This window comes from Phacochoerus africanus, chromosome 3 (genome assembly GCF_016906955.1).
Source record: "Phacochoerus africanus isolate WHEZ1 chromosome 3, ROS_Pafr_v1, whole genome shotgun sequence".
Taxonomy (NCBI): domain Eukaryota; kingdom Metazoa; phylum Chordata; class Mammalia; order Artiodactyla; family Suidae; genus Phacochoerus; species Phacochoerus africanus.
The window spans coordinates 351,916-377,395 of NC_062546.1; the positions used below are offsets into that span (position 1 = coordinate 351,916).

The 25,480-nt window shown below is 57.9% G+C and overlaps 1 protein-coding gene across 3 annotated transcripts; it reads right to left on the reverse strand.

Annotated features, from left to right (window-relative positions):
* Window positions 1-66: 66 nt before the first annotated feature.
* DNAJC5 (DnaJ heat shock protein family (Hsp40) member C5) lies at window positions 67-24,556 on the reverse strand. 3 transcript variants are annotated; one of them, XR_007133773.1, is made up of 6 exons: window positions 24,413-24,556; window positions 5,568-5,685; window positions 4,504-4,717; window positions 3,937-4,108; window positions 3,786-3,858; window positions 67-3,537 (listed from the first exon to the last, which is right to left on the reverse strand). XR_007133773.1 is itself a non-coding variant. In XM_047770607.1 (5 exons), exons 2-5 carry the CDS (start codon window positions 5,672-5,674, stop codon window positions 3,434-3,436), a joined length of 597 nt encoding a protein of 198 aa, XP_047626563.1. In that variant the 5' UTR covers window positions 5,675-5,685; window positions 24,413-24,556; the 3' UTR covers window positions 67-3,433. The 3 variants fall into 3 exon arrangements, 2 of the variants coding, with proteins under 2 accessions (XP_047626563.1, XP_047626564.1); XM_047770607.1 differs by lacking the exon at window positions 3,786-3,858; XM_047770608.1 differs by lacking the exons at window positions 3,786-3,858; window positions 24,413-24,556 and adding an exon at window positions 23,903-23,993.
* Between the last annotated feature and the right edge of the window lie 924 nt (window positions 24,557-25,480).

Genomic DNA, 25,480 nt, shown 5'->3' on the forward strand with positions numbered 1-25,480 from the left:
CTCCAAGGTCAGCTGTCCCTCAAACGGGATTATGCAGGAATCAGGAAATAAGACATACACCTGGTCTGCGGTGAAAACATTTATTTTACACGTATCTTTATCACAGGTCAACATTCAGACAGAAGAGACCGCCCCCACGGGAATCTGGCCTGGCCCCCGGTGTGCGCAGGCGCCAGGGCAGAGGTCAGGCCCCAGGAGGACGAGAGCAGCACGGGGACCACAACGGTCCCCACACCCGCACAGGGCTTCTCACCACGTCGGGAACGTTTCAGTGTAAACTGCCTCCCCCGCCACATCACCCCATTTTCCAGAGACGAGCCGCGGCCAGCCCCCGCCTGGAGGAACCCAGGTTCCCCAGGAACCTGCAGGGTGGTTCTGTGGGCAGGACAGGGGCCCTCTGAGCACAGCTGTCAGACTCCATCTGCTGCATAAACTGGCTTTCATGTTTCAAGAGAGGGAGGGTTTCCAGCCACCTGAGCGTCACAGGGCCGTGCCACCCACCTCTGGGTCAGGAGAGCAACGGGGCCCAGGGAGGGATGGGCAGCGCTTGCCCAGTCGCCGCCTGGGCGGCCCTGCCCCCGCCCTGGACTCGCAGGGGGCAGGCACCGGCTCCGGGCGCACAGCGGGGTCGGTGCTGCCTTCCGCGCAAGGAGCAGGACACCAGACGCCGAGGCCCGGCTCCCACCGCGACTCGTCAAGAAACCAGAGGCCAATTCGGAGCCGATTTTTATTGTACTTGTTGCTTCGCCACTGGACAGCAGCAGTCACGCCTGCTGCGTGATATATATACATATACACATATGTACACACACTGCCCACACCTACAGCAGACGACGCCAACCGTGCTTGAAACGACAGGAGGAAACAGAGCTGGCTGCCAATTCCACAGGAGGAGGAGCGCAACAGGTGAGTCCCGGGTCACAGAGTTCACAGCTCAGAAGCCGCCAGAGGAATGCAATCAGGCCCGTTGTCACAGCCTCCAAGCTGCCCCCCCCCCCGCCCCGGGCGCACGCACTGAGCCAGGACAGGCAGGGCTCTCCCGGGCGCACTCCCTCCAGATGCTGACCAGGCCGCCCCGGACGGGCTCCCCGGCCAGCAGTGTGGACACGCCGCCCGCCCCGCTCAGCGCGCCCAGGCTTTGCCCAGCGGGTCCCACTCGACTGATCAGAAAAGCAGGAGGGCTCACAGCGAAAGCAGCGGGAAGCAGGGTAAGGCCCCAAGACCCAGGAACCAGTCACCACGCGGAAACAGAGACGTGCACAGCCCCGTCCCCACCCACCCCTCGGGTCCCCCAGCCCTGGCCACAGCGGGCCACCCAGCGTGAGGCCCACAGCACTCCTGTCCCCACCACGACAGGCAGAGAGCTGTCCCTGCCGACCACAGGCGCGGCTACACCCCTCCAGACACAACACTGCTGCCCAGAGAACAGACAGCCACGCGGGCGAAGGGTACCCGGGGACCTTGGTCTCCAGCCAGGAGGCGGCCTGCGAGTGTGGACAGTAGACCCCTGGGAAGGGCTTCTGCCCCGGACCCCAGAGAGGACACGCTTCGGGTTGGGTCAGGCGGGGGGTGGTCCAGACCCGGGCTCAGCTCCCGGGGGCCTGGGCCTCGGGGCAGCATCAGCATCGGCTTGAGGGCTGCTGTCATCACTCACCACTTATCTCACTTCTACAAACCCCACAGGGGACGGGTTCGACCCAGACCTGCCCCTCCTTCCCACGCCACCGGGGCCTCCAGGGAGCGTCATGTTTCTAGGAGACGATCCGTAAGATTCTAGAACCGAAAGACCCCCGGCAGGGGACCACTGGCGTGTGCCACGGGCCTCAGTGCTTCTGGACACAAAACAAGAGCACAGACACGGTGCAGGGGCGGCTTCCTGCCCGAAGCTTTGAGCTGGGTTCTTGGCCGTTCGGGGAAAACAACTCACTTCCTAGTTACTTCCAGAGACTCCCCCTCGGGCTGGACTCCTGCTGCTGGACGGGAACTGGCAGTGAAGACCGCCCTGCGTGGGGCCTCCTCCCCGTCCTGGGCGGTGAGACGGTGCATTTCCTAACCCTCCCAGCAGCCCGAGCCCAGGGCCCTTCTAGCTCAGTATCAGGGCGCACCTCCCTCACTGGGCGCCTCCGTGATCATCCTCCCGCACAAAACCCCCAACAAAACGGGGCCTCCCCCAGCACGGCTCCTGGAGTGCTCGGGCCATGGCGGCGGCGGCGGGGGTGGGGGCGGGCAGGGGGGGGGACGACAACGACGACGACAGTGACTCCAGGTGCATCTGACCTCCCTGCGTGCGGCCCCCACCCCGTCCTTCCCACTGGCGGTTCCCTCGGCTCGTTCTGCAGAAACCCGGCAGTGCCACGCGCAGGCCAGGCAGGAGCGCCCTCCCAGGGCTTCCGTGGCCCGGCCGCGGGCGAACACGCCGAAGGGCCCAGGGCCTCCCGGAACCCCCCCCCTACCCAGAGTGCGCCTTTGGTCCAGCTGGTCCTTGCTCTGAGTCCGATGCCTCTAGCTCTATCCGAGCCATCAACACCAGCCAAAGGGACCACGCGAAGGAAGGGGGCGGCTGGGCGCTCTGGGTGGCACGGGGGAGGACTCTCAGCCCCCGACTCCCGAGCCACTGCTGCCATCTGCGATTCTGAGGGGGTCCCGAAAGGGCCAGGGGGTCCTGCAGGGAGGTGGGCGAAGACAATGTGCAGGCGGGGGGAGCGGGGGCTGCGGGAGGGGGCCCTGTGCATCCGGCCCGTGGCCTGGGAAAGTGCGGGACCGTTCCCACGCCTGGCGAGGGGGCGGGGACCGGCCTCAGGTCCGACACGGCAAGACCGCGCTCAGCAGAGCCTCCTGCAGCGTCCGCCACAGCCGCACACGGGGAACGCCCGCTGCCAGGCCGAGCCCACAAGGCGAAGAGGCCGCACCGACTGTCCTCGGGACCAACACCACGGAAGGGCCGCGCCGGGCGGCTGGGCCCGGCTCCCGCCAGGCGCCTGAGTCCAAGGGCCCTGCCTGTGGCCACACGGCCGCGCGCAGAGGGCAGCGGGCAGCCCCCACAGCTCCCGGCCTGTCCCACGCGGGCCGTCCACCCAGGGCACAGACCGGACCGAAAGCCCTGAGGCGCCCCCCTGCCCCCGCCCCGCCCCGCCGGGTGAACACGGCCTGGCTGCAACACGCCCACAACACAGACGGACATGGAACAGAACCCATACATGCTGTCAAAGAAAGGAACAACAGAAGACCGTAGCTAAACTGCTTTAAATACTGCATGCTACGCGCTTCGTGGGTCGGGATCGACGGACGGCGGGCGGGCACAGAGGCGGGCAGGCGGGCGCTGCCCTTCCCGTGGCCGGAGCGGCTCCCGCGCCAGCTCTGTGACTACAGTTCATGATTCGAAGGTTGAGCGGCCGGCCGGGCGCTGGCCCTCTCGTCGCAGCTCCTCCTGAACTTAGTTGAACCCGTCGGTGTGGTAGCTGGGGTGCGAGTCGGCCGTGAGCTGGGTGGTCTCCGTGGCCGAGGCCGGCTGGACGGCGATCGGAGCGTCTGCAGCCTCTGCAAGCAGAGCACAGGCGCCGGCGTGAGGGCGGGCCCGCAGGCTGCACCGCGCCCCGTGGCCTGAGACCCGCTTCCGGCGGCGCCCTTGGCGCCTGGCGGCTCCGCCGGGGTCCGAGGTCGTAGGACAAGCGCTCAGCGGGGAGAGGCCACCGTGACCTGTGCCCTCGGCCCCGCCCCACCTACTCGGTCCCTGGCGCTACGGCCCCGCAGTCCGCCGTGGGGACCGCCCTCTGCGCTGCTGTTACCTCCAGCGTCCGCGTTCACACCTCAACAGTCCCGCCGCCACCACCAACACTCCCGCACAGTGTCAGTGCCCTCCTGTTTGACGAGACAGGGCGACACGTTCAGGGCCCGCCCTGGCCCCGCGTCGCGCGGCGGACAGGGGCGGGCGCTCACCCCGCTCGTCGGACTGCAGCTGCGCCTCCAGGTCCTCGGGGGACACATAGAACTCGGTCTCCTCGCCGTCGGGGGCCTTGGGCTTGCACCGGCCGCAGCAGCAGTTGAAGCAGCAGCACAGGCAGCAGCAGCAGTAGCAGCAGGTGAGGAGCCCGCAGAAGACGAAGAGCGCCTGCGGGGAGGGAGCGGGCTGGGCAGTGGGCCCCCCAGAGCTGCAGAGGGCCCCCCCCCCGGAGCTGCAGAGGGCCTGGGCCCACGGGGCTCCCGTCCGCTCAGGCAGGGCAGGCGGACGGCCCGAGGGGAGGTGCCCCAGAGGGGACAGCGGGCCGGCCGCGGGCAGCTCCGAGCTGCGGGACGAGCCCAGCTGGAGCCGCACGTGACCAGCATGTGGAGCAAAACCGGGAAGCAAAGACAAGCAAGGGTCTAAAACCGTGGGCGCAAGCTGCCCCTGCCCGGCTCTGTGGACACGGGCCGAAGCGAGCCACGCCCACAAGAGGGCCGTCTCCTGCCCCCACCACGGGGCCGGGAGCACCCAGCAGGGGGCGGCCGCCCAGCCGCGGCGCTCACCTTGGCCCACCAGCTGGACAGCACGAAGTAGGTGTTGACGTTTTCCTCCCCGAACTGCTCGGCCACGTAGAGGCCCAGCGAGCCGTACTTGTCGTAAATGTTCCTCTTGGTGGCGTCGGTCAGGATGGCGTGGGCGTTGTTGATCTCCTTGAACTTGTCTGCCGCCTCCGGGTTATCGGGGTTCTTGTCAGGGTGGTACTTCAAGGCCAGCTTCCTGCAAGCCACAACCATCTCCTGGTCTTGCATGTCATGCTCCTCAGGGGATGGAGGTCCAGGAGACGCGCTCACCCACCCCCGTCTCACGGTTCAGCCCCCCCCCCCCCCCCCCCCCCCCGGCCCTGTCCATGCACAGGAGCAGGTGCCCAGGTGAGAAGCGACTGCGGGCAGCTGCCCCGGGCCTGCCCCGCTGCTGCCCCCTGGTGGTCTGGCCGCTCACTGCACACCTGCCGGCCGGCGAGACAGGCAGGGGGGCGCAGCAAAGCCTACGCTGTGTCTGCTGAGGAGACAGAGGACCTTACGCATCCCTCCCAGGCACCTGGCGAGGCGCAGCTCAGCTCGGCCAAACCTGCCCTGCGGAGCCGTCTGCTCCAGGGCAGAGGGGTGCATTATGCCCAAAGCACTACTTTCTGTTGCTGAGAACACATTAAGACAAGTGAAAAGCTATATAAGGAGACACACTCCACATTCAAAGATGCAATGGGGAGTTCTCGTCGTGGCTCAGGGGTTAACAAATGCGACTGGCATCCGTGAGGATGCAGGTTTGATCCCTGGCCCTGCTCAGTGGGTTAAGGATCCGGCGTTGTGTGAGCAGGGGTGTAGGCTGCAGATGCCGCTCGGATCCCAAGTTGCTGTGGCTGTGGTGCAGGCCGGTGGCTCCAGCTCCGATTCGACCCCTAGCCTGGGAACCTCCATGTGCCGAGGGTGCGGCCCTAAAAAGACAACAACAGACAAACAAAACCCCAAAGATGCAAGGGAACTGGGGCCGCCTAAACAGTGACCAGGCCAGGAGGGCAGGCAGGGTTCTCGGCACAGGCAGGCACAGGGCGGGAGGCGCAGGCTCTCACCGATAGGACTTCTTGATGTCATCCGAGGTTGCGTTCTTGTCCAGCCCCAGCACGTGGTACAGCGACTCCCCCGAGGTGGACAGTGAGCGCTGTCGCTGGTCTGCCATGGCAGCCTGACCTACAAGAGCGCAGGCCAAACATCAGAAGGTACGCAGCCGCCTGCAGGTGCACAGCGGACGCGCCGGACCCCGCTCGACTGCTTCAGCCCAAAATCACACCGCGTGGCGTTCCCGCTGTGTCTAGTGTCCATGAGGACACCGGTTCAACCCCTGGCCTCGCTCAGTGAGTGGGTGAGGGATCCGGCGTTGATGTGAGCTGTGGTGTGGGTCGCAGACGCGGCTTGGATCCCGCGTTGCTGTGGCCGTGACGAAGGCCGGCAGCTGCAGCTCCGATGCGACCCCTAACCGGGGAACCTCCATGTGCCTCGGGTGCAGCCCTAAAAAGCAAAAACAAAACAGAACAAAACACAACCCCACACCACCTCGTGGGGTCATGATGTACACACCTAACACATTCGACTACGGCAGGAAGGAGGGAGGAGTGGTCCCGCCGGGGCACATGTTAGGGCAATTTCTAATCGTGCAATAATACTGCCCCTAAGTAGATGTAAAACTTCAGTGTGATTACTCTATATCTAGAGCAACCTCCACACAAAGACGCACTGAGACGAGATCCACTGTGGTGTCTCTGGCAGTGCCAGGATGCACGTCTGATCCACAGCCTGGAACAGCAGACGAAAGGATCTGGGGGTGGTGCAGCCGCAGTGTAGACCACAACTGGGGCCCAGATCTGACCCCTGGCATGGGAGCTCTACATACCGCAGGACAGCCAAAAAAAAAAAAAAAAAAAAGAAAAGGAAAAGCTACGAGGAGGAGTTCCCGCTGTGGCCAGGGGGTTAATGACCCAGCTTGTCTCTGGGGAGGCACTGGTTCAATCCCCAGCCTGGCACAGTGGGTTAAGGATCCAGCATTGCTGCAGCTCTGACATATGTCCCAGCTCTGGCTCGGATTCAACCCCCGGCCTGGGAGCTTCCATATGCTGCAGCTGGTGCCAAAAAAAGAAAAAAAATGCAAGGAGGCAGAGTTAAAAAGCTGCAAGGGAAATGAAACGCTTCAGCCTCCAATAAAAGAGACTGTCGGAAGGGATAAAAATGCGAGACCCAATTACACACTGTCTGCGAGAGATACACACACTTCAAAAACAGCCTCGGAGTTCCCGTTGTGGCTCAGCGGTTAATGAACCTGACTAGTATCCATGAGGTCTCGGGTCTGATCCCGGGCCTCACTCAGTGGGTTAAGGATCCAGCGTTACTGTGAGCTGTGGTGTAGGCTGCAGACTCAGCTCGGATCCCGCGTGGCTGTGGTGTTCGACCCCTAGCCTGGGAACCTCCATGTGTCTCAAGTACAGCCCTAAAAAGACCAAACCCCCCCCAAAAGCAAAACCAAAAAAACCCTCAAAACGCATTAAGTACTGACTGAACTAAAGGGAGAAACAATTTCACAGTCACAAAAACTTTAACACCCCCCCGCCCCAGAAACAGAGAGACACACACACAAAAGCAGGAAAAAGCCAGCACTGAGAAGAAGGCTAGCAGCCACCACGACCTCAGTGGCGCCTTTGTGACACTTGGCATCTACAGACTCCACACAGATCAAAAACCACGTAGACGCGTCACACTCTGGACCTTCACACAAGTTCCCACAAACTTAAGGGGCTGACACCATAGCCCGTCCGCTCTCTGACCCGAACAGGGTCAGCGCCTGCTGACAGGTGCCCAGGAAAACCCTGAGAGTCTAACACTAAACCACACGCGTGTTCATCACTCATCTAATAATCCCTGTGCGGTTACTGGCTACTACTTAGAAGTAAACCGGTGCAGGCAGAGCTGCCAAAACTCGGAAGCAGCCAGGACGTCCTCCAGCAGGTGACGGATAAACGGTGGAGCATCCAGACTGTGGGCCACGATTCCGCCCCGACGGAGACGAGCCTTCCAGCCACGCGAAGCCGGGGAGGAAACCACGTGCATTTCGCTAAGTGAAAGCAGCCACCAATCAGAAAGGCCGCAGACTGTGTGACTCCAGCTCCACCGCGTTCTGGAAAAGGCAGAACTAGGGAGACGGTAAAAAGATCAGGGGTTGCCCGGGTCAGGGGTGAGGGAAGATGAACAGGCAATTTTTCACAGGGACTTTTCAGGGCAATGGAAGTACCAGATGCTACGGGGGGGATGCGTGTCCCTCTACCTGGTCAAAATCCACAGAACCTGCAACACCAAGAGTGAGCCCTGATGTGCACCGCGGGCCAGTCAGCACATGTCCGGGCTGGCGTTTCACACTCGTGCACGGTGTGCACACAGCTCGCGGCGGGGGCGGGGGTCCCGGGGAACTCCACCTGCCCCTGGATTTTTGTGAAGACCTAAAAGCGCTCTGAAAACTGTCCTGATGCCCTCGGAGACAGAGATCACGATGAACCGTGAAGAACAAGGACCCAAGGATAAAAGCCCCCGAGCAGCGCAGCGGGCCGCAGAGCAGACGGCCTCGAGGCGCCTGGCACAGCCCGAGGCCAACGTGCAGAGAAGACGCGAGTCCGGAGCCTGCGGAGGCAGCAGCGCGAGAACAGGCCTCCAGAGCGCATCGGTCTGGGGGTCTGGGAGGCAGAGAACACAGCCCACTGGGAGAAAGCAGTCAGCAGAGGAGACAGACCCAGCTGGGAGGGCACACGAGGGCGGAAACCGAGGCCCACCGGGCACAGCACCACGGCCCTGCCAAGACGTCCCGGGCAAATGGAGAACTTCCCGGAACAAAGCAGCTTTCTAATCGAAGGAGAAGAGACCCTCGGCCTAGGGTGCCATGGTCGACCAAGTGTAAGGTCAGAAGGAGGGGTGAATACAAGCGTTTGGGAAAAGCATGCTGGAGTTGCCATCACAGAGCAGTGGAAACGAATCCGACTACGCCACGGGTGCGATCCCTGGTCTCGCTCAGTGGGTGAAGGATCTGGCGTTGCCGTGAGCTGTGGCGCAGGTCGCAGATGTGGCTTGGATCCGGCACTGCTGTGGCTGTGGCGGAGGCTGGCAGCTGCAGCTCCGATTGGACCCCTAGGACCTCTAGCCTGGGAACCTCCATATGCCGTGGGGGCGGCCCTACAAAGCCAAAAAAAAAAAAAAAAAAAAGAAAAAGAAAGAAAAGAAAGTATGCTGGTACACCACCGTGATTCAGTTATCTGAGGAAGGAGATGGAGAAACAGGCCGGGGTGTGATGAGATGATGCTGGGGCCGGGCTGAAGCTGGAGAGCCTGGGACCCCACCTGCAGGCGGCAGGGTCCTCCCGCCTCCTGACCACAGCACTCGGGTTATCTTCCTCCACATGGGGTTCCTTGAGCTGGCAGTCACGGGCGCTCGGCCGAGGGACCCCAGGTGAGCCACCTGGGCCCTCAGCGTAAGGGAGGATGACACACTGCTGAGGGCAGAAAATAAAATGAGCCCCACTGCCATCTGAGCGACCGCGGGCTTTGCCATCAGGGCGTGAGGACTCAGTGCCTGGTTCTGAAGGCTTCTCGACACAAGGACCCCCCCTCCCCCTGCAGCCCAGGCAGGCCTGCACAGGGCCCTCGACCCTTGGTGGGTGGCAGGCCCTTTTTCTGACGCTGGTGAGGTAGTGGCATAGTCTAGGCCACTCTCCATCACTAAGTATTCTGTCCATTTAGTTCACAGCAGAAGTACCATGATTTTGTCTGGTTTAACGACAAGGAGCTAAGTGGTTTTTTTGATCCTTGACAACTTCTCTAGAAACACCAACCTGACAAACATTTTCAGTCTCAGTGACTCAGCACCTACTAAACAGTTGCTGGCTTTCAGACCCCATCCCTAGAAAAATATCAATAACACCTTTGCGTCTGCTCTTTAAAGCAAATGACCAGACATCCTGCGGCAGTCAGCTACTTAATTTGACTAAAGAGAACTCCCTGGGGAACTTGCCCGTCTCACCCCAGTTGTGACTCACCAGCACCACTTAAGAGTGGCTGAGGGCCAAAGAGATGCCACTGCACGAGTGTGGCATCTCCCGTCTCAGAGCCACCAAGGAAACGCATACCCTGGAGGAGTCGCTAGGCAAGCCAATCACTCTGCTGTATCACCTGCTGCTGCTGCTTTTTTTTTTTGGCCTCACCTGCAGCACACGGAAGTTCCTGGGCCAGGGATCCAACCTGCACCACAGCTACAACCAGAGCTGCAGCAGTGACAATGACAGATCCTTAACCCACTGAGCCACCAGGGCACTTCAAGATTTTCTTTATTTTTTATTTTTTTGTCTTTTTGCTATTTCTTGGGCCGCTCCCGCGGCATATGGAGGTTCCCAGGCTAGGGGTCTGGCCACCAGTCTACGCCAGAGCCACAGCAACGCGGGATCCGAGCCGCGTCTGCAACCTACACCACAGCTCACGGCAACGCCGGATCCTTAACCCACTGAGCAAGGGCAGGGACCGAACCCACAACCTCATGGTTCCTAGTTGGATTCGTTAACCACTGCGCCACGACGGGAACTCCAAGATTTTACTTTCTTAATTTTTCTTTTCTTTTTTTTTGGGGGGGTGCAGGGGGCTACAGTGCACAGCAGCTCGATGTGGGATCTAGGTTCCCAGAGCAGGGACTGAACCCAGGCTGCAGCAGGGAACGCACAAAGTCCTAACCATTGGACCACCAGGGAGCTCCCATTTTCGGACGTTTCTATAGTGAGCAGGTATACTTCAACGATTTAAAGAAATAAACGTTTTTCTAATACAGGAAAAAAATAACCATCTTACAGATTTTGCCCGAGGAATAAACTGCGGACTGTCCCCTTGGCGCCTGGCTCGTGCCGCGGCCTCCATGGTGGCCGTTTCTTCCACGCTCTCGAGTCCTGCCTGCTACCGGCCCCTCTCCCCCCCACCCCCACGTTCAGCACCCCAGGCAGAGCTCCAAGCTCAGCACCTCAAGAAGCCCCAAGGGCCCTGGGGACCAGGTATTCTCCGCACAGGCCTTGAGGCCCTGAGGTCCAGGATGCGCCTGCTGTGGTGATGGGGGGTCCTTACCGAGGCCTGTACCCCCCCCCCCGGGGGGGGGGATGAGACGGAATTCAGCGTGTGGTTTTTGTGAGCTTTTTTTTTTTCTTTTCTGGTTTTCTGTCTTTTTTCAGGGCCGCACTTGTGGCATGTGGAAGTTCCCAGGCTTGAGGTTGAATCAGATCAAAGCCGTAGCCTCAGGCCTACACCACAGCCGAAGCAACGCCAGATCCGAGCAGCATCCGCGACCTACACCACAGCTCACGGCAACGCCAGATCCTTAACCCACTGACAGAGGCCAGGGATCAAACCCACAACCTCATGGTTCCTAGTCAGCTTCATTTCCGCTGCACCACGACGGGAACTCCAGGTTTGGTTTGGTTTGGTTTTTTTGCATTTTAGGGCCATGCCTGTGGCATATGGAAGTTCCAGGGCCAAGGGTCAAACTGGAGCTGCAGCTGCCAACCTACACCACAGCCACGCCAGATATGAGCTGTGTCTGCGACCTACGCTGCGGCTTGCGGCAATGCTGGATCCTTCACCCAGGGAGAGAGGCCAGGAATCCAATCCACACCCTCAAGGACACTACGTGGGGGTCTTAACCCACTGGGCCTGTTTTAACTACATTTCGAAGGTGCTCTCAAGCCCCAGGGCAGGAGTCAGGAGCATCGTACCTTCAGAAACAAGGGGCACCTGTGCAAAGCTGTGGTGCGCCCTGGCGACTGCCAAGCAGACCAGCAGGTGGGCACAAGCGGGAACAGTGAGATCTAACAGTCAGGCTTGCCGACCATAGGAAGCAGGGATCTGGTAAGAGGGAGGGTTTTCTGGAAGATACACAGTCTGTCCCCCTGTCACCAGCCCACTCAGGTCCTTCACCAACAGCCCACTGGCTGCAGCACCAAAGCCCAGCTCCCCGGTCTGCCTGCCAAGGTCCTGGAGGACACAGCCTCTTCCTGCCGCTGCACCCGCTGGGCCTCATGGCCCGATACTAGCTTGGAGGCCAAGGCAGTGCTGCCCAGAGTCCTGGGCTCTCCTTGCCACCCTGCCCCCTGGTCCCGGAAGGCCTGTCCCAGCCACTCACCCCACGGACGCACGGCAGAGCCCTGCACATTCTATGAAGCCGCCCTGGGCCTTGAGCATATGTCTGTGTTGTTTGCTCAACAAATGTTTACGAAGCTTCTGCCGCATCCCACACTCTGCCCTCAAAGCTGGGAATTTAGCAGTAACCAAAATAAACGAAACAGACAAAAAAAATCCCTGTCCTCACGGGCCACGCTTGTGCTTCTCAGGAGACAGACACCTCCGGGGGAAAGGGACAGGCACACGGAATCGTGCCTGTGTTTGCAGACACAGTCTTGGCACGCAGCGAACGTTGCAGAGTTGCTGTTGAAGTCAAACCACAATCGAAGGAAGCAGTCAGATACCAGCTTTGAGATCTGAAAACATCTGAAAAGGAGGGCTCTTCTGGTTCTGCTGAAATACTTTCTCATGTCGTATTTGATGCACAGAAAGGAATGCATGGACCACACAAGTCAGGACACAGTGAGAAAGACCACAAGCCCGTTCTTCAATTTAAAACTAGAAAATTACGTAACTGTGAAACTTCCTGCATTCTCCCCACACGAGAACCAATATTTATCACAATCCCTTTCATTTAAAACATTTTCTTTTTCAGCCACCCTGTGGCATATGGAGTTCCCAGGTCAGTGATCAGATCTGAGTGGCAGTCACAACCCAAGATGCAGCTGTTCCAGGGCTGGGGATCGAACCTGCGTCCCAGTGCACCCAGGCTGCCACTGATCCCGCTGCGCCACAGTAAGAACTCCTACCATCCCTTCCTTTAAAAAAAAATCTATCTCATGATTCTCCCCAAACACTATTCTGTTTAGGTTTTTTTTTTTTTTCCCTTCTTGGCTCCACCCATGGCATGCGGAGGTTCCCGGGCTAGGGGTGGAATCGGAGCTGCAGCTGCTGCCTACGCCAGAGCCACAGCAAGGCCAGATCTGAGCCACGTCTGCGACTTACACCACAGCTCATGGCAACGCCGGATCCTCAACCCACTGAGTGAGGCCAGGGATGGAACCTGTATCCTCATGGATACTTAGTCGGGTTCGTCGCGGCTGAGCCACGACAGGAACTCCTTTGGATGAGAGGTGTTCAGATCTAGTCCCCTAGCAGCTGTCAAACGTATACCACAGCACCAACTGCAGGCGGCACACTGCACACCCGGCCCCCGCGACGCTGGATGTGTAGCTCTGAGTAGACACCTTTCTGCCCACCTTCACCCATTCTGCCCATTTTCTCCTTCAATCCAAAATTTACTTAGAGGTCTGTTTTCCCCAGGTAATCTGTGGGATATATACCCACGTTTTCACTCCCGGATCCCACGCCCTCTGGTCAGGCAGCACGGCGGCCTCTGTGTCATCTCTCTGGGACTGACTTTGCTCAGCAAGCACACGGCCTGTGTATCAGTGACCATGAGCTCGAGTCATCAGATAGGTGAAAACATCTATATTCTGCCCTAAAGCTAAAATCACATTTTGGGCATAGAATTCTAATCCTAGTTATTCCAAGGAGGTTTTTTTGTTTGTTTGTTTTATTTGTTGGTTTTAACGGCTGCACCTGCAGCGCAGCATATGGAAGTTCCCCGGGCCAGGGACTGAATCCAAGCGGCTGCAATTGGATTCTTAACCAACAGCACCACAGCAGGAACTCTGACAAGGAGGACTGTAAAAGCAGTTAGAAGGTAATCCCTTGAGCCACACCGCCTGGTGTGCAGACAGGGTTGCTCCCCACGCCTCTGAGGACAGAAAGTGGTGGGAAGGCCACACTGAGGACGCCGTGTTGTCTCTGGCGATGCTCCTCAAGATACAGAGGTTTCCAGGCTGCCCCTGGGCGCTCACCAGCCTCCCCGCACACAGTGGGCCACCCCAGGAATGTGGCTGGACAGGCAGCCTAGAAAGCCACTGTGTTGCCAGGGGCAGAGGACAAAGTGCCCAGAGGAGAGCTCCAGGTCACAAAGATAGTAAATCATACAATAGGCAGTCTGAAAATACGACGCTAAGGAGCTCCCGTGGTGGCACAGCGGAAAGGAATCCGACTAGGAACCGAGAGGTTGCGGGTTCGATCCCTGGCCTCGCTCAGTGGGTTAAGGATCTGGCATTGCCATGAGCTGTGGTATAGGTTGCAAACGCGCCTTGGATCTCATGTTGCTGTGGCTGTGGTGTAGGCCGGCACCTACAGCTCCAATTGGACCCCTAGCTTAGGAATCTCCATGTGCCATGGGTGTGGCCACAAAAAGCAAAAAGCAAAAAAAAAAAAAAAAAACTAAAAAATAGAAATACAGATGCTAAGAAAAAGGCTGTGAGGAACCTGGGGAGAGAGGAGCCCTACTCTAGAAAGAGAAATATAACCAGAGGAAGGAACCCAGGCTCTGAAATAAACATTGTTTCCACAAGTGGAAATAATGTAAGCATTTTATGGGTTTTCAGCAAGAATGCTACCGAAGGCAAGTGTACTGTTAGGAAACACAACCTGACCTTCTCTGCCTTGACAGCATAAAGGGACAAGGGCAGCAGCAGTCAGAGGAGGGGAAGAAAAGGAAGAAAGCCCGACACCCTCCAGCCAGTCCGAGGCCAGAGCCCTGTCACACGGGAGACAAGGATGCTGCCACCTCCAGTCAGGACAGAAGGGACCGGTGATTCATCTGGTGACGGCTGGGAGGCAGTGGGAAGACACAGCCGGCGAGACGCCCCTCAGGGGGTAGGGGGGTGCGCCCTGGGACGGGCACTGCTGCTTTGCTTCCTAAACCCACAGAAGCGAAACCTCGCTCCCCACAAAAACATTAAAGACAGAACACAACCGGTGTTTCAGGGACAGCTGACCTCTCTCCTTCGAAGGAATCTTCATTGAAAATCCATGATGAACCTCGTAAAAACCTGCCAGAGGACGTTCAGGAGGCAGCCGGGGCTGGAGCTCCTGCTGCCCTCAAGACAAGGGAGGGCCACTGCTGGGGACACTGGGACACAGCAGTTACAGCTGCACGTGCAACTGAACCGTCATCGATCCCAAGAGAAGATGTGAATGTGCTGCCCGGCGGGAGGGACTGGCCACCACTGAGCTCCAGAGACAGATGGGCACGGAGCGCGAGGCGGACGCAGGGCTGGCCAGGCGCACGGGATCGCGCCGAGGACCGCCGTCCTGGTAGCCCGACCCCTGACCTGAAATGAACTCCAAGTGTAAGGAATCCCCCAATTCTTTAGGAAAACAGAGGAACCCGAAAGCATTCACCTTTCTTCCTTAAGTCTAAGAAGAATGAAAAGCCACAGTGATGCCGAACCTTAAAACAGGGAGAATTAAGTGAGAAAGATGAATCCCAGCACCCGAAGCCTCCCATGTTACCAACTGAGCAGCGCCCCGCGCACCGGCATCCCTTCCGTAAACGTCCGTTGAGTTAATTCATCACTAGTGACTCACGTCCAGGAAGCAGATGGACCTTTCTTTCCTAAACTGATGCTCGTGCACGAGTCAAAAGGAAAAGGAGATCAGAAGCCGAGGAAAATAACTATAAACATGTGCGTGAACACGAGGCGCGTCAAAGGAGCCGAACATTCTCCAGCGCCTACGACTCGCAGAGGCGTTACCACGGGCCGTCGCGGAAGGGGGCACCTTCTGGTCTTGCTGCTCAGCCTGCCCGAGGGGCACCCGGCAGGGGTGAATCGGGTGACAGACACCAGGGAGACCCCGGGCACGAGGGCAGGGCAGCACTGCCTCTGTGTGGGAGCCTGAAACAAGCTAGAACCCTGGCATCCGGAACAGGGCAGGCAGATCCAGAGCACTTCCAGCAGCACAGCCCTGGCGCCAGCAGGCACTCGCCTCTGCCCAGGGCTGGAGGGGAGGACCCCAGGCAGACCACTGCTGCGACCAGACACTTCCAGACACCTTCGCATGTCCCCAGTCTAAAAAGAAACGAGGGAGTTCCCGTCGTGGCGCAGTGGTTAACAAATCCGACTAGGAACCATGAGGTTGTGGGTTCGGTCCCTGCCCTTGCTCAGTGGGTTAACGATCCGGCGTTGCTGTGAGCTGTGGTGTAGGTTGCAGACGCGGCTCGGATCCCGCGTTGCTGTGGCTCTGGCATAGGCCAGTGGCTACAGCTCCGATTCGACCCCTAGCCTGGGAACCTCCATATGCCGCGGGAGCGGCCCAAGAAAAATAGCAAAAAGACAAAAAAAAAAAAAAAAAAAAGATAAAAAGAAACCAGAGAGCGGCCGACAACAGTGTTTTGCAGGGAGGTGGAGCAGTGGAGCTACTGGGTTGTTGGTGCTCCAGCCTCATCACACCTAACGTCTCGGGGCACTGCAGCCACAGGCTCTTCAACCCAGGCAGCTGGCTGCTGCCCTGGGCTCTCTGCAGACTGGCCTGAGTGTAAGTTTTACCTCAATAAGACACCACCTTAACTGTGTTAGTACAACAGACAGAATGTAAACGATGTTTACAACGCTGAAGAAAAGGTTGGTTATGTTTTACTTAATTCTCAGCTTGAACGCTACTATTAATTACTGTTGCATACTTTTTTTTTTTCTTCTGTCTTTTGTCTTTTTAGGGCTGCACCCTCAGCATAGGGAGGTTCCCAGGCCAGGGGTCCAATCGGACCTACAGCTGCGGGCCTGTACCACAGCCACAGCAATGCCAGAGCCGAGTCGAGTCTGCAATCTACACCACAGCTCACAGCAACATCGGATCCTTAACCCACTGAGTGAGGACGGGGATCGAAGCCGCAACCTCATGGTTCCTTGTCCGATTTGTTTCCGCTGAGCCACCACAAGAACTCCCACCTTTTTTTTTTTGGATGGGTGCACCCGAGGGATATGGAAGCCCCCAGCCAGGGATGGAACCCAAGCCTCAGCTACAACCTATGCCAGAGGTGCGGCAATGCTGGATCCTTTCACTCACTGTGCCAGGTTGGGGACTGAACCTGCGCCTCTGCAGTAACTGGAGCTGCTACAGGTGGATTCTGAACCCACTGCACCACAGTGGGAGTGCCCCGTTGCATACATTTCAAAAGTAAAATGGACAGTTCATGAACGTGCCTTACTGTCACTTGCCTTTTAAAATACAGAAGACCTGCCTTCCAGGCTTCAGGGGCTGGCGTCTCGTCGGGTGAGACTGCACTGAGCTGCCCTTCCCTCAGGGGGGCTCTGCCCCGTGACCACCACCCAGAGGGGAGCTGTCAGTCGGCTGGATGGTCATCTGGGGGAGGACAGGACAGACCACCGGCCACTCAAGGGAGCAGCAGGTGGGTCTGACCAAGAGACAGGTTTGCCTGATGACACACGGAGACTCTGAGACCAGTTTAAGGTACGCCACGAGCACAAGGTCTAAATCACAGATGCTGGAGTTCCCTTCGTGGCACAGTGGTTAACGAATCCGACTAGGAACCCTGAGGTTGCAGGTTCGATCCCTGGCCTCGCTCAGTGGGTGAAGGATCCAGCGTCGCCGTGACCTGTGGTGTAGGTCCCAGATGCAGCTCGGATTCCGCGTTGCTGTGGCTCTGGCACAGGCCGGCGGCTAGAGCACTGATTAGACCCCTAGCCTGGGAACCTCCATATGCCCTGGGTGTGGCTCTAGAAAAAGCAATCAATCAATCAATCAATCACAGATGCCGACAAAGGGCTGCACAGGCCTTCGAAGGAGAGCAGGGCTGAGAGCACCGCAGTCTGCGGGCCGGATCGAGGACTCGGTGTGATCCCGAGCTGGGTGGACAGGCTGGCCAACCGGGCACCCAGGCCAGCCCCTCAAGACGTCGTGTCACAGTTACCCTTGCCACGGATCTGTTTTTGTTTGTTTGTTTTGCTTTCCAGGGCTGCACCTGCTGCATATGGAAGTTCCCAGGCTAGGGATCGAAACAGAGCTGCAGCTCCTGGCCTACGTCAGCCACAGCCACGCGGGATCCGAGCTGCCCTTCGACCTACACCACAGCTCATGGCAACACCGAATCCTTAATCCACTGAGCCAGGCCAGGGATGGAACTCGCCTCCTCATGGATGCTCGTCATCCCGCTGAGCCCCCACGGGAATTCCATGGATCAGCTTTTACAAAAGAAAAAGCACGGCAGATGAGACAAGTGTGGAGCTATGGACGCCACACACACACCAGGGAGAAGGATGTTGCGGGTAACAGTCAGTTAGGGTCACGCAACCAGGCGGGTGAGGCAAGAGGCAACCGCCGTGTTATCGGGTGAAGGGGGCGGAGGCTTTATCTGGGCTTGTTCTTGAGGCCGCCCCTTCGTGGGGGGGGGGGTCCTGTACATTTCAGTTTCCTGATCTAAACTAACGGGTACCAGCTACCTCGCAAGGCAGTCCTGGGGATTACGGCTGATGGGCACGAATCAACCCTGGCCTGGCCACACATCATTTCCGAGGCTTTGCTGTTAGGGGGAGGGGAGGCATCCTCTCCTGACAGCAAAACACAACCATTTCACACAGGAAACACCTCTGCTTGGACAAGTTAAGAAAGACTTCATAGGTAATCCTTTAATTACAGACATTCTAGTTTAATCTCAAAATGAGAAACCGGACCATTAAAATTGCACGGGAAGAGCCTCATGAGTCACAGTACACGGTAAATACAGCACAATACAAACTGTCATCCGGGGTGTTCCTGCTGTGGCACAACAGGACTGGCAGCTCCTCTGGAGCACTGGGACACAGGTTCGATCCCCAGCACAGCACAGTGGGTTAAGGATCCCTCATTGGCCGCAGCTGTGGTGCAGGATGCAACTGCAAGTTGGATCTGATCCTTGGACCGGGAGCTCCATATGCCACCAGGCGGGCAAAAAAAAAAAAAAAAAAAGGAAAAAAATTGTTATCCAGAATACAACTTCTTTTTCAGTTAATTAAAAAAAATAGATGTGGGAGTTCCCACTGTGACACAGTGGAAACAAATCCAACTAGTATCCATGAAAATGTGGGTTTGATCCCTGGCCTCACTCAGTGGGTCGGGGATTGGGCGTTGCTGTGGCTGTGGTGCAGGCCGGCAGCAGTAGCTCTGATTGGACCCCTGGCCTGGGAACCTCCATACGTCACGAGTGCAGCCCTAAAAAGCCAAAAAAAAAAAAAAAAGCCATGGACTGGTTTCCACATCTTAAAAGGTCCATTTATCACTACTTCATCACTATTATCCCTGTTTACTTAAAATTCTTAAATAACAAAGCAGGATTTACTGCAACTGGCAAAACACACACACACACACACACACACACACGCCTCAGACTTCAGTATCCAACCTACAGCAGCAGCTCGACAAGCACCAAAGTGTCAAATAGAAGGTGTTAAAAACCCCGTGCGTTTCCAGAGCGAGTGACCTTGGTGACAAAAAGAGTAAAGCCTGTATGTTTGACCCAGACATTTTCCTCTAACCGAGAGAGAGAGACACTCTCACAGTTAAAGACACTCCTGCCTAACAACGGAAAGCTTGATGGGGCGCCTCGATAAAAATCAACCATTTGCTCTGCTGCTAATCCCTGCCAATAATAGAAGGAAGCAAAGCCAAGCCAGACGGTGGCACGTGCTCTCCTGCAGAGCCGGCCAGCTCGGTCGAGGCCGGCTGCCCATGCTGCCTGGGGCTAGGAGGTGGCGCCCCGGGGTCTTGGGCCTTGAGCACCCGAATTCGTCACCCTTGAAGCAGGGTCAGAGCGGGACAAATCCCAGTTCCGATTTCACCGTAACGTATTTCCACTCGGCCCAGTGATAAAGAGGCCCAGGGCAGGGCTACGAAAGGGCTGGCCGTCGCAGAGATAGCTGGGGTGGGGCACAGATAGGGCAGCAAGTCAGCATTCCAATCCTCTGAGTCCCGGGACTGCAACTTCACAACCAGTTGGTAGAAGTTCCTTAGAGGCCGGCAATGAAGAGGCCAAAGGGCTGTGCAGTTCATCTCGCAAAGGCGGGGCGGCCGGTGTCACAGTGCCGGGGAAGCAAAAACCCAAAGGACAGAGAAGTGATCCACAACCGTGACGGTGAGGAGGGCGCCCGGGCGCCCACGCATTCAAGGACTCGTCACTCACAACGTGCTTCAAAATAAGTTACAGATGTTAGTCGGGTTTAACACGTCAGGAATAAAAGACTAAGGTTTCTGCCACAGAACTAAGATGCTTTGTCTTCAATTATAGTTGACTTACAGGGTTGTGACAAGTTCTGCTGTACAGCACAGCGACCCAGTCATACATATACACACATTCTCTCTCTCTCTCTCTCTTTTTGTCTTTTTCTACCGCTGCACCTGAGGCACATGGAGGGGCCCAGGCGGGGATCGAATCAGAGATGTAGTCGCTGGTCTACACCACAGCCACCGCAACAGCAACATCACATCCGAGCCGCGTCTGTGACCTACACCACAGCTCACGGCAGCACCGATCCTTAACCCACTAAGCGAGGCCAGGGATCGAACCTGCGTCCTCACGGATGCCAGGCAGGTTCATTTCGGCTGAGCCACAAGGGGGACTCCACATATATTCTTCTTCTCATTTATCTTCCATCATGCTCCACCCCAAGACATAGGACACCTTTCCCTGTGCTGCACAGAAGGACCGCACGGCTCATCCTGTCTAAATCTAGCAGGGAAGTTTGAAAAACCAGTTGTGTTTTGGAATGAAGTGGACCTTCCACGTGTACAGACAACTCTCGAAAAGGAAACCACTTCAGAAGGCATTTTCAAGAGTTCCCTTGAGGCACAGCAGATTAGGGATCTGGTGTTGTCACTGCAGTAGCTAGGGTCATGGCTGTGGTGTGGGCACAGCCCCCAAAAAGGGCATTTTCAGTGACATCCCAAACCTGGTCTCACTACACACTCCCTCTTCAGACAATGAGATATTGTACCTCATTTCCGCAATTTCGATGTGAACTACTCGGATTTGCTAAACTCTTAGAATTTAAAACCATTCTTACCTACTAACGACCAAAACCTACTGTCTGCCAGCACCAAGAACGGAGGCATAACACACCATTTCAGCAATAAAACATACTTACACAAAATTAATGCAGAGAATGAGGAAAGAGAATCTAAACTACAGGTTGTGTGATAATCTAATCCTTAAATCTTCTGGGTTGAATTCTGAGTGACCGATAACAGACCAGCTGTTAATCCGCTTCAGGGGACGTCATTACCTAAGAACTGGCCCTGGTATCAGGACAGTAAAACCAGAGCCGTTCCTCCTGTCGAAGGCAGCATTTTCATAAAAGGTGACGACTGCCATCTTTCAGCCTCCCTACCACTCACACCTAGGACGCACCTGCCGAGCTATCTTGCCCTCGACCATCTTCTGCCAGCTCCTCCCCCACACGCAGTAAGAGAGGTACCGGGACCCCCACTCAGTGAGTCCAAATCTTGCCCTCTTGCAGGAGGGAAAGTCTGGCACAGACCCTGCTGACACCCAGACCGGAGGACTGCGACGGAGCAGGAGGGGTCTGATCTGACGTGTCCAGCCAGATCACAGGAAAGTGCCCCTTGGGGAGAACGCTGTGTGGAGGGCACACCAAGAGCCCAGAGTCTCTGCTCTGCTTCCTGCCCTGAAGACACGGGGATCTGTTTCCCGACAGGAGACCTGGCTGCCCTCGTGGGCTGAGACACGGTTTGCCCACAGCGTTATACCCTCCAAGCCCTGCGCAAAGTACTTAAAAAAGGAGTTAAGTTAAAAAAGGAATTTTTCAAGGGTGATAACACCTGTGTCCATCATAGGCTCATCTTATTTTATTTTTTTGTCTCTCTCTCTCTCTCTCTCTTTTTTTTTTTTGTCTTTTTGCTATCTCTTGGGCCGCTCCCGCGGCATATGGAGGTTCCCAGGCTAGGGGTCGAATCGGAGCTGTAGCCACCGGCCTACGCCAGAGCCACAGCAACGGAGGATCCGAGCTGCGTCTGCAACCTACACCACAGCTCACGGCAACGCCGGATCCTTAACCCACTGAGCAAGGGCAGGGACGGAACCCGCAACCTCATGGTTCCTAGTCGGATTCGTTAACCACTGCGCCACGACGGGAACTCCCTCTTTTTTTTTTTAAGGGCTGCACCCAAGGCATATGGAGGTTCCCAGGCTAGGGGTCCAATGGGAGCTACAGCTGCCGGCCTATGCCACAACCACAGCAATGCGGGATCTGAACCACCCACGTCTGTGACCTACATTACAGCTCACAGCAACGCCAGATCCTTAACCCACTGAGCGAGGCCAGGGATCGAACCCGCAACCTCATGCTTACTAGTCGGCTTCATTTCCTCTGCGCCACAACGGGGAACTCCACATCATATGATCATTTTAAATAGAGAGACAAAGTCTCACCTTAGATAAATCCCACCTTGTCCCCTTACCCCAGCCTCACTGCACTTTAGTCACTGATTCAACAAACACCTGTGGAGCATTCACTCCAGCCCAGGACCAATGCAGGCATCTCAGGCCGGAGCCCTGGAGAGGCAGCATCAGCATCCTGTCAGGCGGGTGGTCAGCCCAGGAGCCAGTGCGGAGGCCTGACCTCAAGTTCTAGGTCTGGGGCTGAGCACAGAGCACCCATCCTGTGTGAGCGAGGGGCACTCAAGAACAAAAAGGGCTGAGAGAGACCCAGCGCACTGACAGAACGAATGAAAACCAAGAAAATAAACTCACTCTGCGTGAAGATTCTGCAAATGACTCAAGTCCTTTAGTCACAAAGCAGGGTTCAGTGTGCTTACAACAGCCTCACAGCCGAGAGCGAGCCGAGGCTCAGGAATGGCTCACTTCCCTGTGGCTCGAACAGTTTACTGCATCTCATGCCACTTCATCGACAAATGAACAGCATGTGGGCTTTACCTGGGGCGGGGGGGGGGGGGGGGGGCCAAAGACAAAACTTCTAAAAGCATCGTTACAGTGGCAGATCAGACAAAACCTTTTCGTTCTGAACAAACTCGAGACTAAAAGTTGCAAAAAGATTTACAGGGAGGTCCCGCACAGATCACCTTTGCGACCTGCCTCTGGACTGGCTGTCCTTTCCTGAGAGGGAGGTGACTTGCCACGGACCTCCCTCAGCACCCAGCGCCCGAACTATTCAGCACTCACCCACAATGACTTCCCAGTGACAAGGTCGCGGCGCTGCAGAGCTGCTGCTAAGCTCATCACTCTCCTTCATTCGACCAGTATTTACCGGGCACAGAGTGTGTGCCAGGAACTGTTCTTCGCACCAAACAGCCGCCCTGTGGACCTTACCCCCCAGTAAAGGATTACGCGTAACAAACGTACTAAAGAGACTTCAGAAGAATTAAGTGCTGTGGGAAATTAAACAGGAAAGGGAATCAGGAAACCGGAGGTGGCGAGCTGGAATTCTAGGTAAGATAGGGAAGGCCTGCCCTCACTGGGCCTAGGAGTGAGGAAGTGAGGGATCCGGGCAGATCCGAGGACAGAGCACATGAGTCTGTTGAGAGAATGGCCAAGAGGCCATGGCGGCGGGGGTCAGAGGGTGGCAAGGGGCGTCCCTCCCCGACAAAGGTGCCCGCCCAAGGCCACAGGCTCCAGAGCCGAGGTCCCTCAGCAAGGCTGTCTCCTCCACATGCAGACCTAAGCGTCTGCTCACCACAGATGCCCGGGTGGTCTGCTTTTGCCAGGGCCAAGGGGAACAGGCGCTGGGGTCCTGCAACACACACGACCCTCAGATCCCAGGGCTAGTGGAAGCACCTGCCCCACAGCCAGCCAGAGCGGCTCCTACAGCCCTTGGTTTGGCCACAGGCCCCCAGAGGTGCCCGGGGTCCCAGAGTCCTGACAGGTCAAAGGAGAGCTGCTGGCTCTCGGTTATAAAGTTTCCCAAAGCCCTTAAGTCCTGCCTCATAGCGTCACCTCTCATTTGACAGATGACACGATGCTGACACGACAACACTGAACAAGAGAGGAGCAAGAGAATAAACATAAAATCTCAGAGCTTTGCCTTTAGGCAACCAAGTCACAGACGGGCCAGTACACTTGTTTTGTCATTAAGATAGTTTGTAAACAGACAGAGGTGTCCAGCACGGCACCCATTAGGCTACGACCGGCTGGTTAAAATGTCTCCTTATCAAACCTCAACACGAAAATCAAAATAAAACTGAAACTTTTGCTTCCCTTCCTGTGTGGCACAACCAAATGCACTCCGATAAATCGTCTCAGGCACATGAAAAAGGGGCTCCTTAATCCAGCCTCTCAACACGAACAAGTTAGAACCTGAAGGGAAGAGCTCCCGACACCGTCTCCGCAAGACAATACACAGCGATGCTCCAAATAATGTCCTTGCGACGCAGAGAAAACACTTCTTTCTTACCAGGCCGACGATTCACACCCCCGAGATTAATTTACAGCGCGTCAAGGAACAAAGCTCACTTCGCCGAGCTCCAAGCGTGACCCGGGGACAGGTTACGTGGCTGCTGCATCCGGCGGCTCTGCCCCCCGCGGCCCCCTGGACAGGAAAGCCCCTCCCCAGGGCGGTGGGCGCCCCGCGCACACGCCGGGCCCTGGGCCCCCGCCGCCGCCGCCGCCGCCGGTCAGGTCTCGCCGACCACAGCGCGGGCCCGGCGGCCTGGCCACGGCGCGCGCCCTGGGCCTCCCGGCGCCTCTCCGGCCCGGCCGCCGCCCCCCGCCCCGAGCGGGGAGGGAGGGAAGCAAGGAGGGAGGGGGGTCGCCGCCATTTCCGGCTACGGGCGCGCGACCCCCCAGCCCGCGTCGCGCCCCCCTGCGCCCCCGCCCTCCTCCAGCCACCTCCGCATCCCGCCCCCAGTCACCGCGAGGCCCCCGCCCGGCCTGACGCGATGCCGCTGGCCCGCCGCGAGCTCACCTGTCCGCGCGCCCGCCCGCCCGCCGGCTCCGCGGCTCTGCTCCTCCCTGCGCAGCGCTGCTGGGCAGCCGGCCGACGCGCTCCTCAGCCGGGGCTGCGCCTTGGGACCCGGCGGCGGCGGCGGCGGCGGCGGCGGCGGCGGCGACGGAGTCGGCGGCGGGGGCAGCGGCAGAGGGCGCGGGAGCAGCACCGGCAGAGGCGGCGAGGGCGCGCACGCTCACGCACGCTCACGCACGCACCCGCACCGGCGCGCGCGCTCCCGGGAGGACGTGGGCGCCGGTGGGTCGGAGCTGCGGGCTGGGCAGGCCGCGCGTGCGCTCAGAGCGCTGCGCAGAGGCTCCGCCCACGAGGGGCAGGGCCCGAATGACAGCAGTGGGCGGAGGCTCCGGAGCTCCCAGCGGAGGCTCCGCCTACTGAGGGCGGAGTACCGAGTGCCAGCCCATGCGCGGGTGCTCCGAGAGCTGTGGGCGGAGCTTGCACCGCGGAGCCGGAAGCCTCCACCGCCCAGCAGGGGCGGGGCCGAGACGCGGGGGCGGGGCCTGCCCGCCAGCGCTTCAGGTAGTCGCTAGTGCGCCTACAGGTGCTGCGGTAAACGGATGCGGGGACTAGTTTGGCGGCTGAGTTTGCCTGGAGCTTCACGTAAGACTGGGGAAACGCAATTGTTCTCGTCAAAGAACAAACGAAAGAGGGAGCTGGTGGGAGTTGTCCCAGAGGCCGCCGACCCCTGAACCACTGTTAGGGACCGCGCGGTGCAGAGATGTGACTTGCTTCCTGCCTCCCCAATCGCCGAAGTGTCACAGCCATTGTCCAGCCCCTCCCAGAATCACCTGCAAACAATGCCTTGAATGGGCAGTTGTACCAACTTCTACTCATTTCCCTTCCGGTCCAGTTTCGACCCGTTCTTTGACTCCGAGGGAGGGGAGACCTGCTCATCACCCTTCGCTAACACTCATAACAGGAGGTATTCTGCCTTATACTGAGTGCCTGGTACATCTGTATGAGCTATTTCATCCCGGAAGCCGTCCAAATCGATTTTTTTTTTTTTTGGTCTTTTTTAGGGCCGCACCC